Source organism: Hippopotamus amphibius, chromosome 7 (genome assembly GCF_030028045.1).
Source record: "Hippopotamus amphibius kiboko isolate mHipAmp2 chromosome 7, mHipAmp2.hap2, whole genome shotgun sequence".
Classification (NCBI taxonomy): Eukaryota; Metazoa; Chordata; class Mammalia; order Artiodactyla; family Hippopotamidae; genus Hippopotamus; species Hippopotamus amphibius.
The window spans coordinates 36,031,012-36,050,404 of NC_080192.1; the positions used below are offsets into that span (position 1 = coordinate 36,031,012).

The 19,393-nt window shown below is 34.7% G+C and overlaps 1 protein-coding gene across 2 annotated transcripts in view; it reads right to left on the reverse strand.

Annotated features, from left to right (window-relative positions):
• Positions 1 to 19,393, reverse strand: part of TMTC2 (transmembrane O-mannosyltransferase targeting cadherins 2) — a 370,895-nt gene that overhangs the window by 113,233 nt on the left and 238,269 nt on the right. The window contains exons 5-8 of one of the 2 annotated variants that reach the window (XM_057742667.1): positions 18,960 to 19,045; positions 18,288 to 18,472; positions 17,136 to 17,214; positions 14,155 to 14,291 (exon numbers count right to left, since the gene is read on the reverse strand). In XM_057742667.1, the coding sequence (XP_057598650.1) occupies positions 14,281 to 14,291; positions 17,136 to 17,214; positions 18,288 to 18,472; positions 18,960 to 19,045 (361 nt within the window). In that variant the 3' untranslated portion in view covers positions 14,155 to 14,280. Of the gene's footprint in view, positions 1 to 14,154; positions 14,292 to 17,135; positions 17,215 to 18,287; positions 18,473 to 18,959; positions 19,046 to 19,393 lie in introns of those variants that run through there. The other variant, XM_057742666.1, reaches the window with a different exon arrangement.

The window sequence follows — 19,393 nt, forward strand, 5'->3', positions numbered from 1 at the left end:
AAAACTTCAAGCAACCACTCACTGTATCTCAGTAATAACAATGACAAAGACATTCATTGAATGTTTATTACAAATTAGGGTAACAAGCTACAGGGAGCAAATGTCTGACTTACATACAGCCACTCCTCTCATTCTATAGCTTTGGGCACACAGAATTTTTTCTCACTTAGCCCCGGAAAGGGCCTTAACACATCGCCCTCATTCACCCAGTACCAACTAACTTTTCAGATTACATTTGTGAGATGAAACATATTTTCAGTCTCTATATTAGTTGCTTATGTACCTCATTTTTTAAATTAAGTAACGTCCTTAATTACCTGGATTTTACAGATGAGAAAAATGAAAAGCAGCGAGGCTAAATCAAACACACAAAACCATAACTGTAGAAAGTGGTAAAGCTGTGATTCAAACCGAGGACGACCTGAGCTCCGCGCATGGCTAACCTGTTGGTAGTGAACAATCACAAACTTTCCAAGTCTTCAGCTCAGGTGAAAATTATACTCTGTCTCACTCACAGAAAATTGTTTTCTAGCTTGTGATACACTGGCCATCAAGCTCACTTCATTGCCTTGGGCTTATCTATTGAACTAAAGGAAGAAGGAAGAGCAATAATCATCCATGGTTGACCTTAAAAAACATTTCCGCCTCATACTTTACACAATTCTTAAGAGGGAAATGTGTAGCATAGAAGATGTGCTTTAGTTCTAAGGTTAACTTTAACACAAAAACAGCCTATAAAAGTGGTAATAAAATCAAGATGCAAAACCTAAAATGCAAGGAAATGATCATGGATGAATTTAAATGTGTTTAAAAGGCAACTCAATGAAGATTCAGGCAACAAACAACACAAACCCAAGTACTTGCTATATCCCTGGCACTGCCAAGGCAGGAGCTTTATATTTCTCATTTCTAATTCCCACAAAGGGTTAGAACACTTATTTTATGAATGTGGAGGAAGGTGCAGGAATAATAAATGACTTGCACAGTTAATAATCCTGTCTTAAAAGGTCTGAACGTCTTGAAAGCCCATGCTTTTTGCCACTGCATCAAGCTACCTGCCATACAAAGTTTATTACTTATTGGATACCTACTCAAGTATTTTATATATATGTGTGTGTGTATGTGTGTGTATGTATATACATGAGTATAGTTGCTTTGCAATGTTTTGTTAGTTTTTGCTGCACAACGAAGTGAATCAGCTATAAGTACACATACATTCCCTCCCTCCCACCCACCCCCATTATCTTTATACTTCTACATTATTCCTGCACTCTAATTAGTATTGCTCTCAGTTTTACAAATGAAGTGACTATGGGTCACTGAGCTTAACCAACCTGCTCAGTGTTCAAAAACAAGCGAATGATAGATTCAGAATTCAGACTAGATTCTCTCTCTTTCTACTTCACCATTCCGTCCAAATATTATTTAAAAAAAAATTAGAAAAGGGATAAAATAACTGCAAAAAGTGCCATCTGTGGATTTAGTATTAGGAGAGAATGGTATATATATATAATCCTTCAAGCTTGATTAAAATATTAAAATCATAAAAATTCCATAAAGGAAATGGCCACAAGAAAAGAAAGTTCAGTAAATTCGATAAGGAAGGGAATGAAGATACTTGATCAGGAATGGGGTGGAGGGAGGAGGAGGGTTAAGTCATGTTCTCTAGTACTGTAGTTCTTCTCAACTTACAATACTAGAAAAAAAATGTTTATAATACCCAGGAGGAAAGAAGCAATGATGACTATTTTTCCTTCCCACCTACTAAAAAAAAATGACATAATGGAGGCACTTTCATAAGAATTCAAAGATTTGCTGTGTGATGATGTAGTGATCGGGTTCATCACCTAGATTTATTTCCGATTCACTCACAGACAAAAGGGATTTGGATGTCTCCAGGCTGGCTTCAGGCAGATATAAACCAGTTTCAGATGTAGAACAAATAATGTCACTCTTCCTCCCTAAAAAGCCCTGAATCTAAATAACCCAGGCAGAGACTAACTCCTTAAAGGAAAGAATGCTGAGTTATTGATGATGTAAGAGTCCAGATAGCACTAGTTTTCATGTTTCAAGTTACTGGACAGCTCCAGCTAACATATAAAGAATAGAGCATGCAGGGGCACATATTACCCTCATCTGCTAATGTTACCTTTTGTTTCTCCTGCTCTTGCTCAAGAAAATACATTTCTATGTTAAGATTCAGTTTAGATTCCCTATTTTTTCTTTCAGCTTTATTTAGATATAAGTAGCATACAGCACTGTAAAAGTTGAAGGTGTACAGCATTATAACTTGACATATGTATTGTGAAATGATTACCACAGTAAGGTTAGTTAACATCCATCATTTCATATAGATACAAAATAATGCTCTTTTCCCTGTTATGAGAACTTTGAGGATCTACTCTCTAAGTAAATACATCATACAGCAGTGTAAACTACAGTGATCATGTTTTACGTTACATCTCTCGTACGTCTTATAACTAGAAGTTTGTATCTTTTGACCACCTTATCCAATTCCTTCACCCTCCAAATTCCCTATTTTTTAAAATTTTTATTTTATATCGGAGTATAGTTGATTAACAGTGTTGTGTTAGTCTCAGGTGTACAGCAAACTGATTCAGTTATACATTTACATTATCTATTCTTTTTCAAATTCTTTTCCCATTTAGGTTATTACAGAATATTGAGCAGAGTTCCCTGTGCTATACAGTAGGTCTTTGTTGGTTATCTATTTTAAATAAAACAGTGTGTACACGTCAATCCCAAACTCCCAATCTATCCCTCCCCCTCACTTAAAAATTTTTTTTTGACTGCATGCACCATAAATAATCACCCCTTACTCAAATCTTACAGTAACTGTTATATCTCTTTTTAAAAGTTCTTAAATAGGGACTTCCCTGTCAGTCCAGTGATTAAGACTCTGCGCTTCCAAAGCAAGGGACACAGGCTCGATCCCTGGTCAAAGAACTAAGATTCTGCATGTCACACAGCTCCAACAACAACAAAAAATTTCTTAAATACATACCTTGCATATCAATTTAGGTTAGCCAACATGGATAATGCATATGATGGTAAACACAAAGGCTAATGAGATATCATTCACTCCTCCCTTCATGGTACTTAGAATCTTGTGAAATATATCAGTATTTGCCAAAGTTTGATTTTTAGGTGCACATGAAACAAACAACACAAAAATTTTAAAAATTTAGTACTTAAAAATTCCATCTAATCTATGTTTAAAAATGTGATTTCGTAGATATGTTTTAGAACGAAGAAAAATATCAAGTAAATTACAAAACAGATGGTAAGTGGCTATGAGCAAAATCACTGTGAACAGTGAAACATAAGTGTAAAAGGTGTGAACAACACTGAATTGCATGTACCTAGCTGTAAGTTGAGGAGTTCTAAAAGTTTCAAAGGAATGTCTGTAAAATAGTGCGACACCAGCACACTGAGGAGAAATGCTACCTTTGTAAAAGGCCTCACATCGGTTATAGCATTTTTTCTGGCCTGTAAAGAATAAAGCATTCAGAAAATAGCTCCAGGCTTCCTGCTGCTGGTAAGGTGAAAGCATCTGATTGTCAACACTGCAAGTGTTTTAGTATACTTTGCCTGAAGGTCAGCATTCAATGGTAATCTGTCTAATTTCTAAACTTTCACAATTTAAGGACTTGGCTGGTCACTAAGGTAATCATTCCATTTTTAAGAGATGTTTATATTCCATGTAAGATATCAGGTTTATTTTGGTGGTTTTTATAGCTGGTATTTTTCTGTGCTGGTCATTTTTCATTTAATGAGCACTTTATCCATCTTTAAGTTTATGATTATTTATTTTTTATATGTTACTTTTAATTCTTTCCTTAAGAACTAATTTTGCCACATAATTTTAAAGTGAAATAAATACATTTTACTTCATTGACTGATTAACTTGGTTTGTCTCACCTACCTGTTGACATTACCTATTATTATGATGCAGCGCAGAATTATGAATTATATACCGAAAGAGTAGATAGATGGCTGGGTTTCTAATTCTTACTTTTCCATTAAAATTTTCTATGGTGGTAGACAAATAGGTTATTTGACAGGGCCTTCATTTTATCATCCACAAAATGAGGGGTTAAGACTAAATAACTCCTTAATCCCCTAAATTATAAAATCATTTGTAGATTCATCACTGTCCAGTAATCTACACAAGTCGTTTTATAAACCTAGTTAGTTTAAAAAGGAATTGTCATATTCACAGATTTTCTAGGTGATCTACTCAAAATTGACGAGATCAAGTCCTGGTTACTCCTTTAAAAATTTTTTTAATATTTATATTTTTCATATATTTAATTACAAACATTATATCTACTCTGTAGAAAGTCTGAAAGATGATGACTTTATTAAATCAAATGAGTTCCATCACTCAAAGATAGTGATTGGTAAAATTTTGGTGTTTTTCCAGAATTTTACTTACTGAAAAAAATCAAATATATTTTAAGTAAAATATTTTGCTAGTTTTAAATATTTAGGTTCCTTCTAGCACTTTACTATATTAAAAATATGATAAATTTCCCCAAATTATATTTTCTCATTCAAGATCAACGTTTTGTGTATTCAAATTCCTCTCCCAATTTTTTTGCAGATACTACACCTACTTCAGCAATTACCATCCTTCTTTGTAATTACCTTTTTTTAAAAATCTGCATCTTATTATCTTGGAATACATATTCTAATGAATTTCTGAACTAACAAAAGTGCATATATTTTCACAAATTTTTTATGAAATTTTAACCATCAGTTTTTTTAATTGTGGGTCACTGTTTAGTGGTTTTAAACCATTTTTTAATTACGACATTTATCTTTCTCTTATGATAGGCAAAGGATAGTTAATAGCTTTTCGTTTCAGACTACTTTAACATATGCAAATCAAGTTGACTTTTCCTTCGTAGTTTAATCACTATTACGCACAAAAAATAAGGACATATATTCTCATCTACTTATATAGTTTCATTATTAAAATTAGCTACTTAATCCATATGAAATACATTTTGTCATATGGTGTGAGGCAGATATCTAATTTTATTCTTTCCAAACATTTAATTAATTGACCCAGATCAGCTTTTATAAAAACTCCCTTCCCTCAACCATATTTAATTCCACATTTATTATCTATAAAAAATTAGTACACTTTGATCTGTTTCTGGGGTCTCCATTCTGCAATACTGGTCAGATTTTCTGTTTTTATGCCAGGACAACACTACTCTAATTACTGTAGCTTCTACTGATACTAATATTTTAATGTCAAGTAGAGCAAGCCTCAACCATTATTCTTCTCTAAACCATCTTGGTTCTATTTTCCTGTTAAGTCTACCAGATAAACTTTTGAATCATGTTGTCACATTTTTTATAAATTTTTCAGATGTCTATTGCTATTGAATTATAATCCAGGGGTCAATTAAAGAAGGGAATTTTTACAAAACTGACTTTTCCTACTTAAGATTAGTATGCAATTCTTCATTTATTCAAACTCCTATCTGTCCCCCACCTTTTTAATGTACCTATGGGACCTATCTCATCAATTACAATCTTCCTGATCCTAAAGTAGACTGTGAGATGTATAGAGCCAGACAGCAAACTCTTCATCTCTTTATCTGTCCTCCAACCTAAGTTCAGAAGCCTCTGGCTCCACAAAGTCTTGATAAATATCTGAGAAATAACTGATCACATGTGTCAACTTGGATTTAGATGTTACATTTTTGCTCCATGTATCACCAAAGAGAAATTTCCAAGTAATTTCTTTATCCAGAATCTATAGTCTGACAGAACCACATGACATCAGGAGTTTGTCAAGAGTTTGACTTGCTGTGATTTTAATTCTCACTTTTTACTTTATGGTGTTAGTATTAACACAGAAACATTAGGGAGTCTGGTTTCATTTATTTATGTCATAAACTTGCTATAACTATTGGCTGTCAAGCTTTGTGAATCTTTCGTATTTCCAGCCTAATCTTTTCTTCAGCCTTATGGTATCTTTCTAAAGATGACAGAGTCCAGTTACCTTAGATACATTAGTCCTGATTGGAAATCCTTAAGAGCTCATGATGAACAGACCAGGAAAAGACAAAGAAAAAAATTTAAATGATTACAGAAATTAGAGAGGCTACTTAGTATCTCACAACAGATTTTAACAATTATAACTTCTTTCTTTGGGGTGGAGTGATTGGAAGTAAATGAAATATAATCCAAGTCTTAAACTGAGGGTTATGAAACGGTTCAATATATAATTCCTTAGCAAGTCCTTAGAGCATCAAACTTAAGGGGAAACCCTTGAAGTGAGAAAGGGCAGTTTTAAAGCAAAAAGAGGAAATGCAGGGGGAGAAAAAACTGAATATGTGTTTCATTAAGTAAAAACACGAATCATGAAGAAAGAGGTCAAACTTCAGTGAAAGTTAAAAAGGTTCCTAATACCTAGTGTTATATACCAAAACATCTGATGTGCCATCAAAATTTAACTTGGAAAACAGCCAGGAGCTTATGTTACTATTTCTCTTTTCCTAACTGGGGATTCTGAAGTTCTCTAGGCTAATCAATTTCCTGTATGTTTTCAAGGAAATAAATCACTTAAAAATAATCAATCAACAAATGTTGGAGACAATCCCACAAAAATGTTCATAATTTTCCAAAAAAGAGAAAGTGAGACTGTGTGTGTGTGTGTCCCTGTATATGTTGGAGGTGATGATCCTCTCCCAAAAAATATAATACTGTCCTCAAGAGAATTACAATGAAATAAAATAAAATGATTTAATATAACTGAAATATTTAGGGAATCCTAGAAATATATGCAAGGAAATTCTAAACCGTGTTTAGAAAAACCCAGTTTATACCAGAGAAAAGAAAAAAGAATGAGTAAATGTTGTACTAGCTTGGAAAGAATTAATGAAAGTAATAGTATTCAGAGAAATAGGATATAAATATTTGTAGAAAAACATCAGAAGAGAATAATAAAAGCATTTTCAGTTTTATACACATCTTCTTAGGAACACATTTCATATGTATTCCTGGATCAAGCAATACGTCTCTATAATATGTAATGAATAATTTATTTTATACCATAAATTTTTATATTAATATTAATTACTAAGATATATCAGAATTTAAAAATTCATCCTATTTTTAATGAATACTTAAAAATAAGATTCTACAACAGCTCACAGAACCACATGCTCATAATTTACGTTGGCAAAAAAAAGACTTGTAATCTGGAACAAAACTTTTCATGTTCTATTTTAACGCTTTATTCAATTTGAATATGACAATAGCTTCAATCAGTGTAAATAAAATCACAACTAAGTAAGAGTTCATGGGGGAGTTAAATAAGATTTTCATGTAGAAAACATCATTTCCCTACCTATTAGGAAAAACAGATATAAATGCACAGACAGCAAAGTATGTACAATTAGTAACGTATTTAATTTTTAACTTCATTTGTATTACTGGCCTCTCCTGTGAAATAACTTATCACTTTCCTAACACTGACTTTCAAGATTGTATCCTTCATATAAGATTTTCTTCTTCCTCATGATTATGTCCACTTCATCTCAATGTCATCAAAATTGGCATCTTTTAAGAATGCCAGAATTTGAAATTTAATTTTCCAAGTATAACATATCATCACTTTAATTTTCTGAGAACAAGCCAACCCAATATTTACTAGTGAGTAAAAGATTCACTCCATGGGGAATATCCAATAAAAAGAGTAAAATATACACTTTTTTTTTTCTCATTTATTTCTATGGAAGTCTCAGAAAGCATATTTTTCAAGCAGAACATATTGAAACTATTTGAGAATCAGAGAATAAGGATATAATTAGGTATTAATTTGAGTATAGTCATTTCCTTATAACTATTTAAAAATAAAGTTTTTAAGCTTCAGTCTTTTTACCACTAAACTGGCAAAAGTATGAATTAATGTAACAGGTGGGCTCGTGTGGTTTTAATAGCAGTGAAATATAATCAACTGTCCCATATCATATTTCCAGGAAAGCAAGCGACATCTAGACCTAAGCATGATCCTTAGGCAACCCAAGTATTGGCATGAAAATGTTCAAACTCCCCACAGGGACTGTATATCTCCTGGTCCTGGGTTTAACTGAAACTTTAAACAAAATATATTACCTATTTAATGCAGCTGAACTGGAGGCTGGCCTTTGTAGTGTGTAGACTAATGTCTAGCAAATTAATGTCTGTAACCGTAGTTCACAATGTAGAATTTATTTCAAGCGTGAATGGTAAAAAAGAAAAAAATAAATAAACCATTACAGTTTTATAATGAGAAATGAACTTTCAGGAACAAATTGTATACATACATTTTATATATTTATTCTTTTTGATACACAGCCAAAAGCTCATGATTTCCTTATCTTATTGGCTCCATATATTACAAAGTGAATTTCTAAACTCTCCTGGCATTGGTCTTATCCTTTCTCCTGGTCTTGTCCTTTCTGATGAATGAGAAATCAAAGTGCAATGAAAAGATTTATCTTAAAAATTAGAAGCTAATATTCTTGTAGAGGTATACAGATCAATGGCTAATCCAGTTATATAGTCATATAATATTTGAAGGGGCTGACTCACAGATTTTCAAGAGTGTCAATGGAAGCAATCATAGGAAAAATCACCAGAACTCAAAATAGGGGAAGCAGGTGGTATAAAAAGCTTAACACTACTGGAGTGTTAATGCTTCCACGCTTGAAAGATGTGAAGTTCAAATCTCACACAGTTAAAAACCATCTCTTTCACAGTCAGCATGCTAAATGCCTTGAGCAATCCACTTAAGAACCACCAGTCACAGAAGAACATTAAGCATGTGAACCGTCCTGTCAAAAGTTTACTCTGAATATATCTATTATAAATATGTTCTGGAACAAAGTGGGGTAAATACACATACACATACACACACACACACAAATGCACACACTTAGAATAATCCAACAAAAAGAAATGATGCAGCTAAAAAAACAGCCATACAGACGCTGAGAGAAAAACAGACTTCTTTGACAGCCAACCTACTAACAGAACTCAGCATAGAGTGTACGTCCTTCAAGTAGAGTTAGGACAAATTCATAAATGAGAATTTTTGTGTTTTGTTGTTGGGAGGTGAATTTGACATCTTCTTTGTCAGCTCTTCTTACCTAAATGACAGTAAGGAATCTAAAGGTCCCTGGTAGCTATTTATCACACAACTTTTTCATTCCACAAGTTTCTTTCTCAAAAATACAAATTCTAAAATGTGGACAAGTTTTTACCCCAAAAATTGTTCTAATAAATTCACTGTGTCTCCTATTTATTGGTTCTTTCACCACTGTCTCTAACTACCTCAATGAAATAGGGGAAATCTCTCATAATTAAAAAGCCATTTTCAAGAGATAGGATTAAGATGACGGAGTAGGAGGACATGCGGCTCACTCCCTCTTGCAAGAGCACTGGAATTACAACTAAATGCTGAACAATCATCTACAGAAAGACACTGGAACTCACCAAAAAAGACACCCCACATTCGGAGACAAAGGAGAGGCCACAATGAGACAGTACGAGGGGCTCAATCATGTTAAAATCAAATCCCATAAATGCTGGGTGGGTGACTCACAAACTGGAGAAGAGTTATACCATAGAAGTCCACCCACTAAAGTGAGGGTTCTGAGCCCCATGTTAGGCTTCCCAACCTGGGAGTCCAGCAACAGGAGGAGGAATCCCCAGAGAATCAGACTTTGAAAGCCAGCGGGATCTGATTGCAGGACCTCCACAGGACTGGGGGAAATGGAGACTCCACTCTTGGAGGGCACACAAAAATGTCTGCTCACCAGGACCCAGGGGGAAGGAGCAGTGACCCCATAGGAGACTGAACCAGACCTGCCTGCTGGTGTTGGAGGGTAGCCTGCAGAGGTGGGGGGCAGCTGTGGCTCATCGAGGAGATGGGGCACTGGCAGCAGGGATTCTGAGAAGTGCTCATTGGCATGAGCCCTCCCAGAGTCCAGCATTAGCCCCACCAAAGAGCCTGTAAGTTGCAGTGGTGGGTCGCCTCAGGCCAAACAACCAACAAGGTGTGAACACAGCCACACCCCTTAGCAGACAAGCAGATAAAAGTTTTACTGAGCTCTGCCCACCAAATCGGATTAAAGTCTTACTGAGCTCCACCCACTCAGCCCTACCCACCCTCAGTCCCTCCCATCAGGAAGTCCACACGAGCCTCCTAGATAGCTTCCTCCACAAGAGGGCAGACGGCAGTATCAAGCAGTATCAGCAGTATTTCGTCTTGTGGAACTGAAAACCACAGCCACAGAAAGATAGAGAAAATGAAAAAGCAGAGGACTTTGAACCAGATGAAGGGACAGGATAAAAACCCAGAAAAACAACTAAATGAAGAGGAGATAGGCACCCTTCCAGAAAAAGAATTCAGAATAATGATGGTGAAGATGATCCAGGACTTTGAAAAAAGACTGGATGCAAAGATTGAAAAGTTTACCAAAGACCTAGAAGAATTAAAGAACAAACAAACAGAGATATGCAACACAGTAACTGAAATGAAAAATACACTAGAAGGAACCAATAGCAGATTAATGGAGGCAGAAGGGCAAATAAGTGACCTGGAAGACAGAATGGTGATAATCACTGATGCGGAAAAAATAAGGAAAAAAGAATGAAAAGAACTGAAGACAGTCTAAGAGACCTCTGGGACAATGTTAAACACACCAACATTCGCATTATAGGGGTCCCAGAAGGAGAAGAGAGAGAGAAAGGACCCAAGAAAATATTGGAAGAGATTCTAGTTGAAAACTTCCCTACCATGGGAAAGGAAATAGCTACCCAAGTGCAGGAAGCGCAGAGAGTCCCAGGCAGGATAAACCCAAGGAGAAACACGCCAAGACATACAGTAGTCAAATTGACAAAAATTAAAGACAAAGAAAAGTTATTAAAAGCAACAAGGGAAAAACGACAAATAACATACAAGGGAACCCCCACAAGGGTAATAGCTGATTTCTCAGCAGAAACTCTGCAAGCCAGAAGGGAGTGGCATGATATATTTCAAGTGATGAAAGGGAAGAACCTACAACCAAGAATACTCTACCCAGCAAGGATCTCATTCAGATTCAATGGAGAAATCAAAAGCTTTACAGACAAGCAACAGCTAAGAGAATTCAGCACCACCAAGCCAGCTCTACAACAAATGCCAAAGGAACTTCTCTAAGCAGGAAACATAAGAGAAGAAAAGAACTTACAAAAACAAAAACAAAACAATTAAGAAAATGATAATAGGAACATACATATCGATAATTACCTTGAATGTAAATGGACTAAAGGCACCAACCAAAAGACACAGACTGGCTGAATGGATACAAAAACAAGACCCATATATATGCTGTCTACAAGAGACCCACTTCAGACCTAGGGACACATACAGACTGAAAGTGAGGGGATGGAAAAAGATATTCCATGCAAATGGAAATCAAAAGAAAGCTGGAGTAGCGATACTCATATCAGATAAAATAGACTTGAAAATAAAAACTGTTACAAGAAACAAGAAATGACATTACATAAAGATCAAGGGATCCATCCAAGAAGAGGAGATAACAATTATAAATATAAATGCACCCAATATAGGAGCACCTCAATACATAAGACAAATGCTAACAACTATGAAAGAGGAAATGCAAGGCAGAAACAGAGACACAGATGTAGAGAACAAACACATGGACACCAAGTGGGGAAAGCTGGGATGAATTGGGAGATTGGGATACCAAATTGTACACTCTAAATATATGCTGTTTATAGTCTGTTAACTGTATCCCAATAAAAGTACTCAAAAAAAAAAAAAAAAAGCCATTTTCACAAAACTAAAAATTAAGTCAAAAGAGTCTGTCTTTTATCGTATGCAAGTAAAAGACTTAGCTGCAGGCTGATGGAGGAAAGTATATTTTCTAATACTGAGCTAGGATTTCATAAGTAACAAGGATGTGTATAAAAAAAGATCTAGGAATTATCAGAAATAAGAGAATCAAAATGGTAAGATCAAAATAAAGGCAAATAAGGTCATAAATAGCAATGATCATTATCATGCAAGTCCCCTGGAAGAATGTAATCTCTCCCTAAGATAAAAGCATGTTACCCAACAGAGACACATTTTTTTGAAGAACAAGAGTACATGAATATATGTGCAAATTGTGACACTAGTGTCACATTAGGAAAAAAAGCTTGAGATTTTTGTTTGTTTTGGTTTGTTTGGTCTAGTCAACATAGTAGGGCTATATAATTATAAACAAAATATTTTCGAGACGAGTAATACAATTATCCATTTTATTTATAGGCATTTACTTACTAAGGAAAGATACTAAAGAGCTCTAGACCAACTGTGAAATCACTTAGAAAGTTCTGTGAGAGCAGAAACCATATGGACTATTTCCGTTTCATTCCACTACCACCTCTATACCCCCCCCAACTCAGGACTTGTGACATAATTTTTTTTTCTTTTTGCACACAGCGGTTATTCTAAACATAGTGATTGCAGACTGCAAGACTGCAACAACAAGGCAGGAGCTCTAGACTCCATGAATACAACATGCCTTTTTGTTCTCTAGATATATTACCAAGATGAAATGGCCTAAATTGCTTCTATAATTAAACCCAACAATCACTTTGCATTGAGAAAGCCAAGCAATTTTATTTTAAATAATAAATAGGCTTAAAATGACCTTTGGGATTGGAAGGGCGCAAACTGATAAAATTGAAAATTACAGCCTAATTTAGTTTCCCATAATCTCTTAGGATTATTCAAAAGCAATGCTTAAGTATACATAATAAGGGAAATAAACAATTATAGAGAAAGAAGAGGAAAAAATTAGGTTGGTTAAAAATTATCCTACATTAAAAAAATTTAATATCCTGTATATTTCATGCATCTGTGATGAAACCATGATTTTGTAGTTGTTTCATTCTTTTAAGATGAAAAGGTTTTAAATATATATTTGGACAAGAAATGATATCTATATCCATATATCTATATATCTATATATAGGTATATATGCCGGTTTTTAAGTGGGTAAAGATAAGCTATACTGACAGAATTAAGAATGTGCCAATTTTGGCAACACAGAAGGACTAAATTGAAAAGGCATTTAAATTTACATCAGGAAGCTATACTTCTGGTTCTAACAAAAACTGTGTAATCCTAAACACATCAACCTAACTCTGAGTGTTAATTTCTAGCTTGTAAAATAAAAGAATATGTTAGGAGGATTCTAAAGATATAAATCTTCCGTCTCTAATATTCTATGATTCTAAAAATCACTTACAATTTGAGAAGAGGAGAAACTGAGATTCAGTAAAGGCCTACAGTGGATGTCAGAATAAAGAATTTTGACTAGGTCTAGGGGAATAATAAGTCCTGACAGAAAAAGGAGGAGAAACTCTAATCTAAATATGACAATTTCAATTTAGAGGGAATACTCTATTAATGGAATTAAATTAATTGGGCATTAACTAAGTATGATGTTCCACTTTTGGTTAATGTAGTTAATGATAAAGGAAGGATGCTGACTATGAGTGTTGAGTGATAAGGGGAAATGGACTTTGAGAGAAAATACAGCAATTCTAGACAAGACAGAACTAAACAGAATCCCCGTTGGTGACTCCAAAGCCATCATTATGTCAAGATCATATCTATAGAGAAATCAGATTTACATTGGTAAATACAAAAAGCACTGCCAGAGAATACAACCAGTGACTTCTGGAGTTTAAAGCCCACAGAAATGATAGTGATTATGATGGAAGGTAAGTTACGAAACACTAGATTGCTCATTTTGTCCAATATGCTTTGCCTTCATGATCTAAATCAATCCTCCAACTGACACTGCCATTACAGGTACCTTATGGGCGGGGAAACTGAGGCTTCAGTTAAACAATTTGCCCAATGTCACTCAGCTATTAAGTGTCAGAGCCGTAATTTGAACCTGGGTTATCTGACTTCACACTATACTGAATCTCCACTGAATCCAACCTACTCTCTCAAGAGGAAACTGAGGTCTACAACTGGCTAGGAGCAATTTTAACAGTTATTGTGTGATTTGGCCTCTTAATATTTCATGTACTTTCATACCTTACTAATTATAACGGCCACCCAGGTGAAAGTTTAATTTTTGTTCATAAAAATGATATATAGTGTCTTTTAAAATATGCTTTGTACGTGTTTGTAAATTCACTTAATTTTGGATGGGATGATGCTCCTCAATTATTGTTACTCAATCATCTTGATCCTATGAAATCAAAGAGAATAATGAGAATATATTTTTAAATAGATTTTTAAGTTTACTTATAAACTTCCACAGTAAAAATGAACAGTCTTATGATAAAATATAGCAAAATTTAAGTTGGGAAACAAGTAATAATCAATAATCAAACTTGTTATATTTTCACGAGAAGGGAAAATGCAAAGGACTACAGTGTTGTTTTTTGTTTGTTTTTGTTTGTTTTTTAAGCAGCTACAATGAATTGAATTATTAAGCTAATAACACTTAAATATAATTGTATTTTTTCACACATATTCCTTTATTTCTCCTAACCTCCAAATAAAAGAAAAAAAAATGTTTGCATATATATGTGCAAATGCTTGGGCGCAGTGGTCTTGAAAGGGTAAATGAATGAGCCATGAGAAAAATGAATACTTGCAGGCGAAATCTAGCCACACATTATAATCCATCGCTGATCCCTAAAGGGCACCAATAATATGCAAATGTGAGAATTAGAAAACACATTCGAGGCTGTTGATAAACTTGATAGGATAATCAGCACATGCTGACAGACTAATGAAACTGATGAACTGATAGGGCAGCTTATCTCCTGGGCCATTTTTTTTCTTGTCAAATGGAGGCTAATCAAAATGTATTAGGAGTTAAAACCAACACTCAGAGGATTTCACCCATTTGATTAGGAGGTGAACTCACTCTCAGAGAAAATTATAGTTTTGTGAACAACTGAAACTACAAAACCGAGTCAGCTGACAGACCTTCCCATAAAATTAAGCAGAAGGCAGCCGCTATAATTATGGCAGAAATCTGGAATTTTAAATTATGTTGGGATTCTCCCCTCACAACCTGTTAGAGGGCTTTGCAGAGTCTGGGCAAAGCAGCTCCCTCCTTCTATAATGGAAAGTAAGACAAAGGACTAAGCAATCACCCCAGGGGTACACTTATCTTTTGCTGCCTGTGTGCGCTCAGCATCTGTGTAACCATATGAGACACAGATCCCAAGGTACCAGCTGAATTTTCAATCGAATGTATTTACATAAAATAATTGAATGAATTTTCTGAAATCATTAACTATAGTGAATACCACACTTCCTATTAATAATAAAGATGCCCTATGCAGTCTGTTGCCAAGGATCTGAGTCCTTTCCTAATTTAAAGACAGATATCTTCTTTGATAATTGAGGAAAATTGGGGAAAAGTCCTTCCCAAGCATTAGCGTTAAAAATAAAATTATAAACTAAAAGTCCTGTGCCTCAGACAAAACTAGAGAACACAATTCTTTCAATATTCATTTTGAAATGAATAACCATCCAGCATTAACACAAAAGTTAATTCAACTGATACATCTACATACTCTAGGTACACATTTTATGGAATGTATATTTCACCTGAGTGGATAGATTGATGGTAAAATGTCAGATAGTAAAAGGTGCGGTTTTAATTCCTAAGGGGGTAAGGACAAAAGTTCGTTTAAGGAAGCTGGATTTTACCATTTAGTAACTATACCAAAGAGAAAAAGAAACAGCAACTAAAAACACTCCAGTGTCCTCTTTAACATGAGCATTAAATCACCCCCACTGCTGTCCAGGCTAACTGGGGGCAGGATTCCCAGAGATGGGGAATGAATATATTAACCTCTTCCAAATCATTTTTTTCCCTACTTACTGACCTATGTCTTGTTCTAGCTCTAAACTATTTCTGAATTTTCTGTCATTTCAAAAAAAAGTAGAAGTGAGTGTCCTTTCCAGGCATAAATTTTCTAGTTTGGGAGGGCTTGGGATTTTTTGTGTGTACTCAAAAGCCATACAGCTACTATAAAACTTCTCAAATCACAGAATACAGAATTACAAACTAATCCCAGAAATCACATAGTCACATTTAGTTTATATGCATGAGGGATGCCTAGAAATATTAAAAAGTTTAACCAGGTTTAATGAAAAAGGAAAATCTGAGTTTGCAATTTGTGCTTTGGAGAAAAAGAAATATTTGATTTGAGGACAAAAGCAACACTTTTTCTTCTCTCCTTTATCTGAAAATAGCAAAGTTAATCAATCGGCATGACATCTGAAACTTTGAAGAGGCTTTTCAAGAATTCTTTTCAAAAATCCCTACTGTATAGGCAGTTTTCAGGTGTGTCCATTATCAAATGGCTGTGGTAACAATTTACTACAAGGTTGTCACGGATCAATCGCAGGTAATAGGCAGATTATTTTATTAGTAATTTTAGTTCTTGACCTCTTGTACCTTGAAAAATCTACACCCTAGCGTGCATACTTTCTGACTAATAAGAAAATTAAGCTGATTATTCAATGTAGAAAAAGGAATAATTGTAATAGAATATTTATACTCTTCACAGTATTGTTTTTACTCTAAAATAGTATTCTGGAAAAAAAAAAAAACTCTAGAGAGCCAAGCCTTTATCAATGAAAACCATACTGGCTGGCTCAGTTATCCTTATCTTTTATAAGCATCAAAATCGTGACTGTTATAGCATGCTTACTTTTAAGAATATTCTGATTAATAACATGATCAAAAATTACCACAAATTTGATCAACTCGTTAAAATCTACGTGTAGAGCAGCTAATACTCGATACCCACTTGGGTTCATAAGCCGCTTTTCAGCAACTCTGGGATCCAGCCAACTTGTTGAAAATCACTATGTTTACACATTTATTTGCTCTTAGTATAGGCATGCTTTGTGAAAATTTGAATGTGACACCTAATTGTGAATAGGATTTTTTTTAGTGAGGATTAACAATGTGATTTATTAGAATTCCATTTAACGGCAGTACAGGTTTTAATTTCTTCACAGGTCCCTGAAATATCAATTAAAATATTACTATTTTACTTACCCATCATGTTGTACAAGCTCTGTGGGGCAAACTGCCTTGGCATTTTCTGAATTGCTTCCTTGTACACACTAAGGGCATCCTAATTTAAGAAACAGAAAAAAGAGATAAAGTACAGGGCTAGCCACTGAAAACAAAATAATAACATCCTTCCAAAATTAAAATCTTCCATTGCTCTAAGTGGTTCATTAGAGGAAAATAATCGAGCTGTCCTTTGATATCATATTACCTCAATTTCATAAATAAAAACATTCAACCCAGTCAATGAAGATCATATAAAAATTAGTTTAACAAGGAGTCAAATATTACCAATACCCTTTTAATAAAAAAGTTTCAGTTCACATACATTATGTGATAAAAACAATTAGAAGAATTCATATTTTGAAGTCACCCATAGGCATCTAACACCTGTAGTTACTTCAAGTCAGGTAATCAAGCAGGAGCTAAATAAAATATCAGCTAACTAATCTTCTAGCTACTGAGACCTACTGAGATCATTAAACGCAATTATTTTTAAAACTGTATCTTTACCCTCATGTTGCAGTCTTAATACATTGTGTAAGAGTATGTGGGGGTGTGGTTTGAGAGAGGGAGGAGCCATACTGAACAACCCATGCAGGCAGGCTTCGTGTGAGTGACAGGGGACACAGGACTGGGCAAACCTCCCAATTTCCCACACAAGATCCTGTCTCCATCACTTTTCCCCTCTCTCCATTTCAAAAAACAATAAAACCATTGCATCACTGTTTTTAAAAAATGAAAAGAAATGGGTAGGATTTACATCAAACCACTTAATATGCAGAGTACAAGAAATGTATTTTTTAACATCAAACAAGGGATGCAGATAACAATAATAACGTGTCTTGAATCATAAAATCCAGGAGATGGTGAGCAAATAAGCTTGGGCAGCAATGAATGCTATTCCCCTTTCATGAGGAGTCATAATTACTCTGAGAAATTCATAGAGAAGAAATCTGTTAAGTTTCGTTTAAGCAGAGATTTTTCCCAAAAGAATTTCACCATAAAACTCTTTTAATAAAAACATTTGTTAGCTTCTTAAATGATCAGTGTCCCTACACTGAGATCATAGGAAGAAAACATGGGAACCAGATCAGAACAAGGGGGAGGAACATGGCAGAGAGGTTTTGGCCTGACCTCATAGTGTCCCTGCTCATGATAGAGTTTCCCCAGGTTGTACAGACAGCTGGTAACTGAGCTCTTATGGGCATGAGGGTCCTTTAGGTTTTCGTCAGGGATTTCAGAACACTTCAGGAATGTGCGTCGGGCTTCTTCTGTCTTTCCTTGGTTCATTAGAATAATACCGGTGTTTAAATATGCAGCTGAGGGGAGAAAAAGGCAAATACAAATGTGAGAAGATAATGTCACTGTGGAAATAATAAAGTTATCTTTACTTCAATTTCATTTCTATTCATTATTTCTGATTTTAAAAGAAAATCAAGAAATAAATACCCAGGGAACAAATATACAAAAGAACAACAATGTAGTAAGAAGTACAGGTATCACACAAAAAATATATAGAATAAACAGTCTCTGCCTTCAAGGAGTCAGAATATTTTAAGCTTAAGATCTAGATGAATGAAAGTTATATTTATCTTAATATATTAAAATGATAAACAGACACCAAAACATTAAAATTGAGAGAGATGTAATTGTTAAAGGCCCATAATTTGAAGGCAAGTACTCAGAAACAGAAGGACCATGTTTTTTTTAATCTGTGAGGCTTTAAGTCACGATTTTCATGGAGAAAGGGAGGGAGAAAGGAAGGAAGGAAGGAAGATATTTTTAAAGGACTTGAATATTACTTACAAGCCAGTGTAGGTCTGCTCCCAATCGCCAATTTATAATAATGTAGTGCTTCTGCAAACCTGCTGTTCTCTTGTAGAAGTAACCCTCTGCATAAGGAAAAGAGAAATTTGGAGACAAGACTGTATTACTATACATGAGATCACAAAATTTCATTTTATGTTTCAAAAATAAAAATGGTTAACGGGGCCATAAAGATGACCAAGTACTATAAAAATAAATTCTAAATAGAAGGAAATCATTCCTCAGGAGAGAAAATACTTGGAGAGGTATCCATTGCATTAGAAAGTATTAAGAAGTATCTCCAAAAAGCCCTTTACCCCCCACTGAACTTTCCCCTTTCCGGCAATCTTTTCTCTCCCACTAGAATTACAAACCACCTGGATTTCTGCTTGGAGCACGCACAGTTTTTCATCGCTTCAGAAAGGTAACTTGTC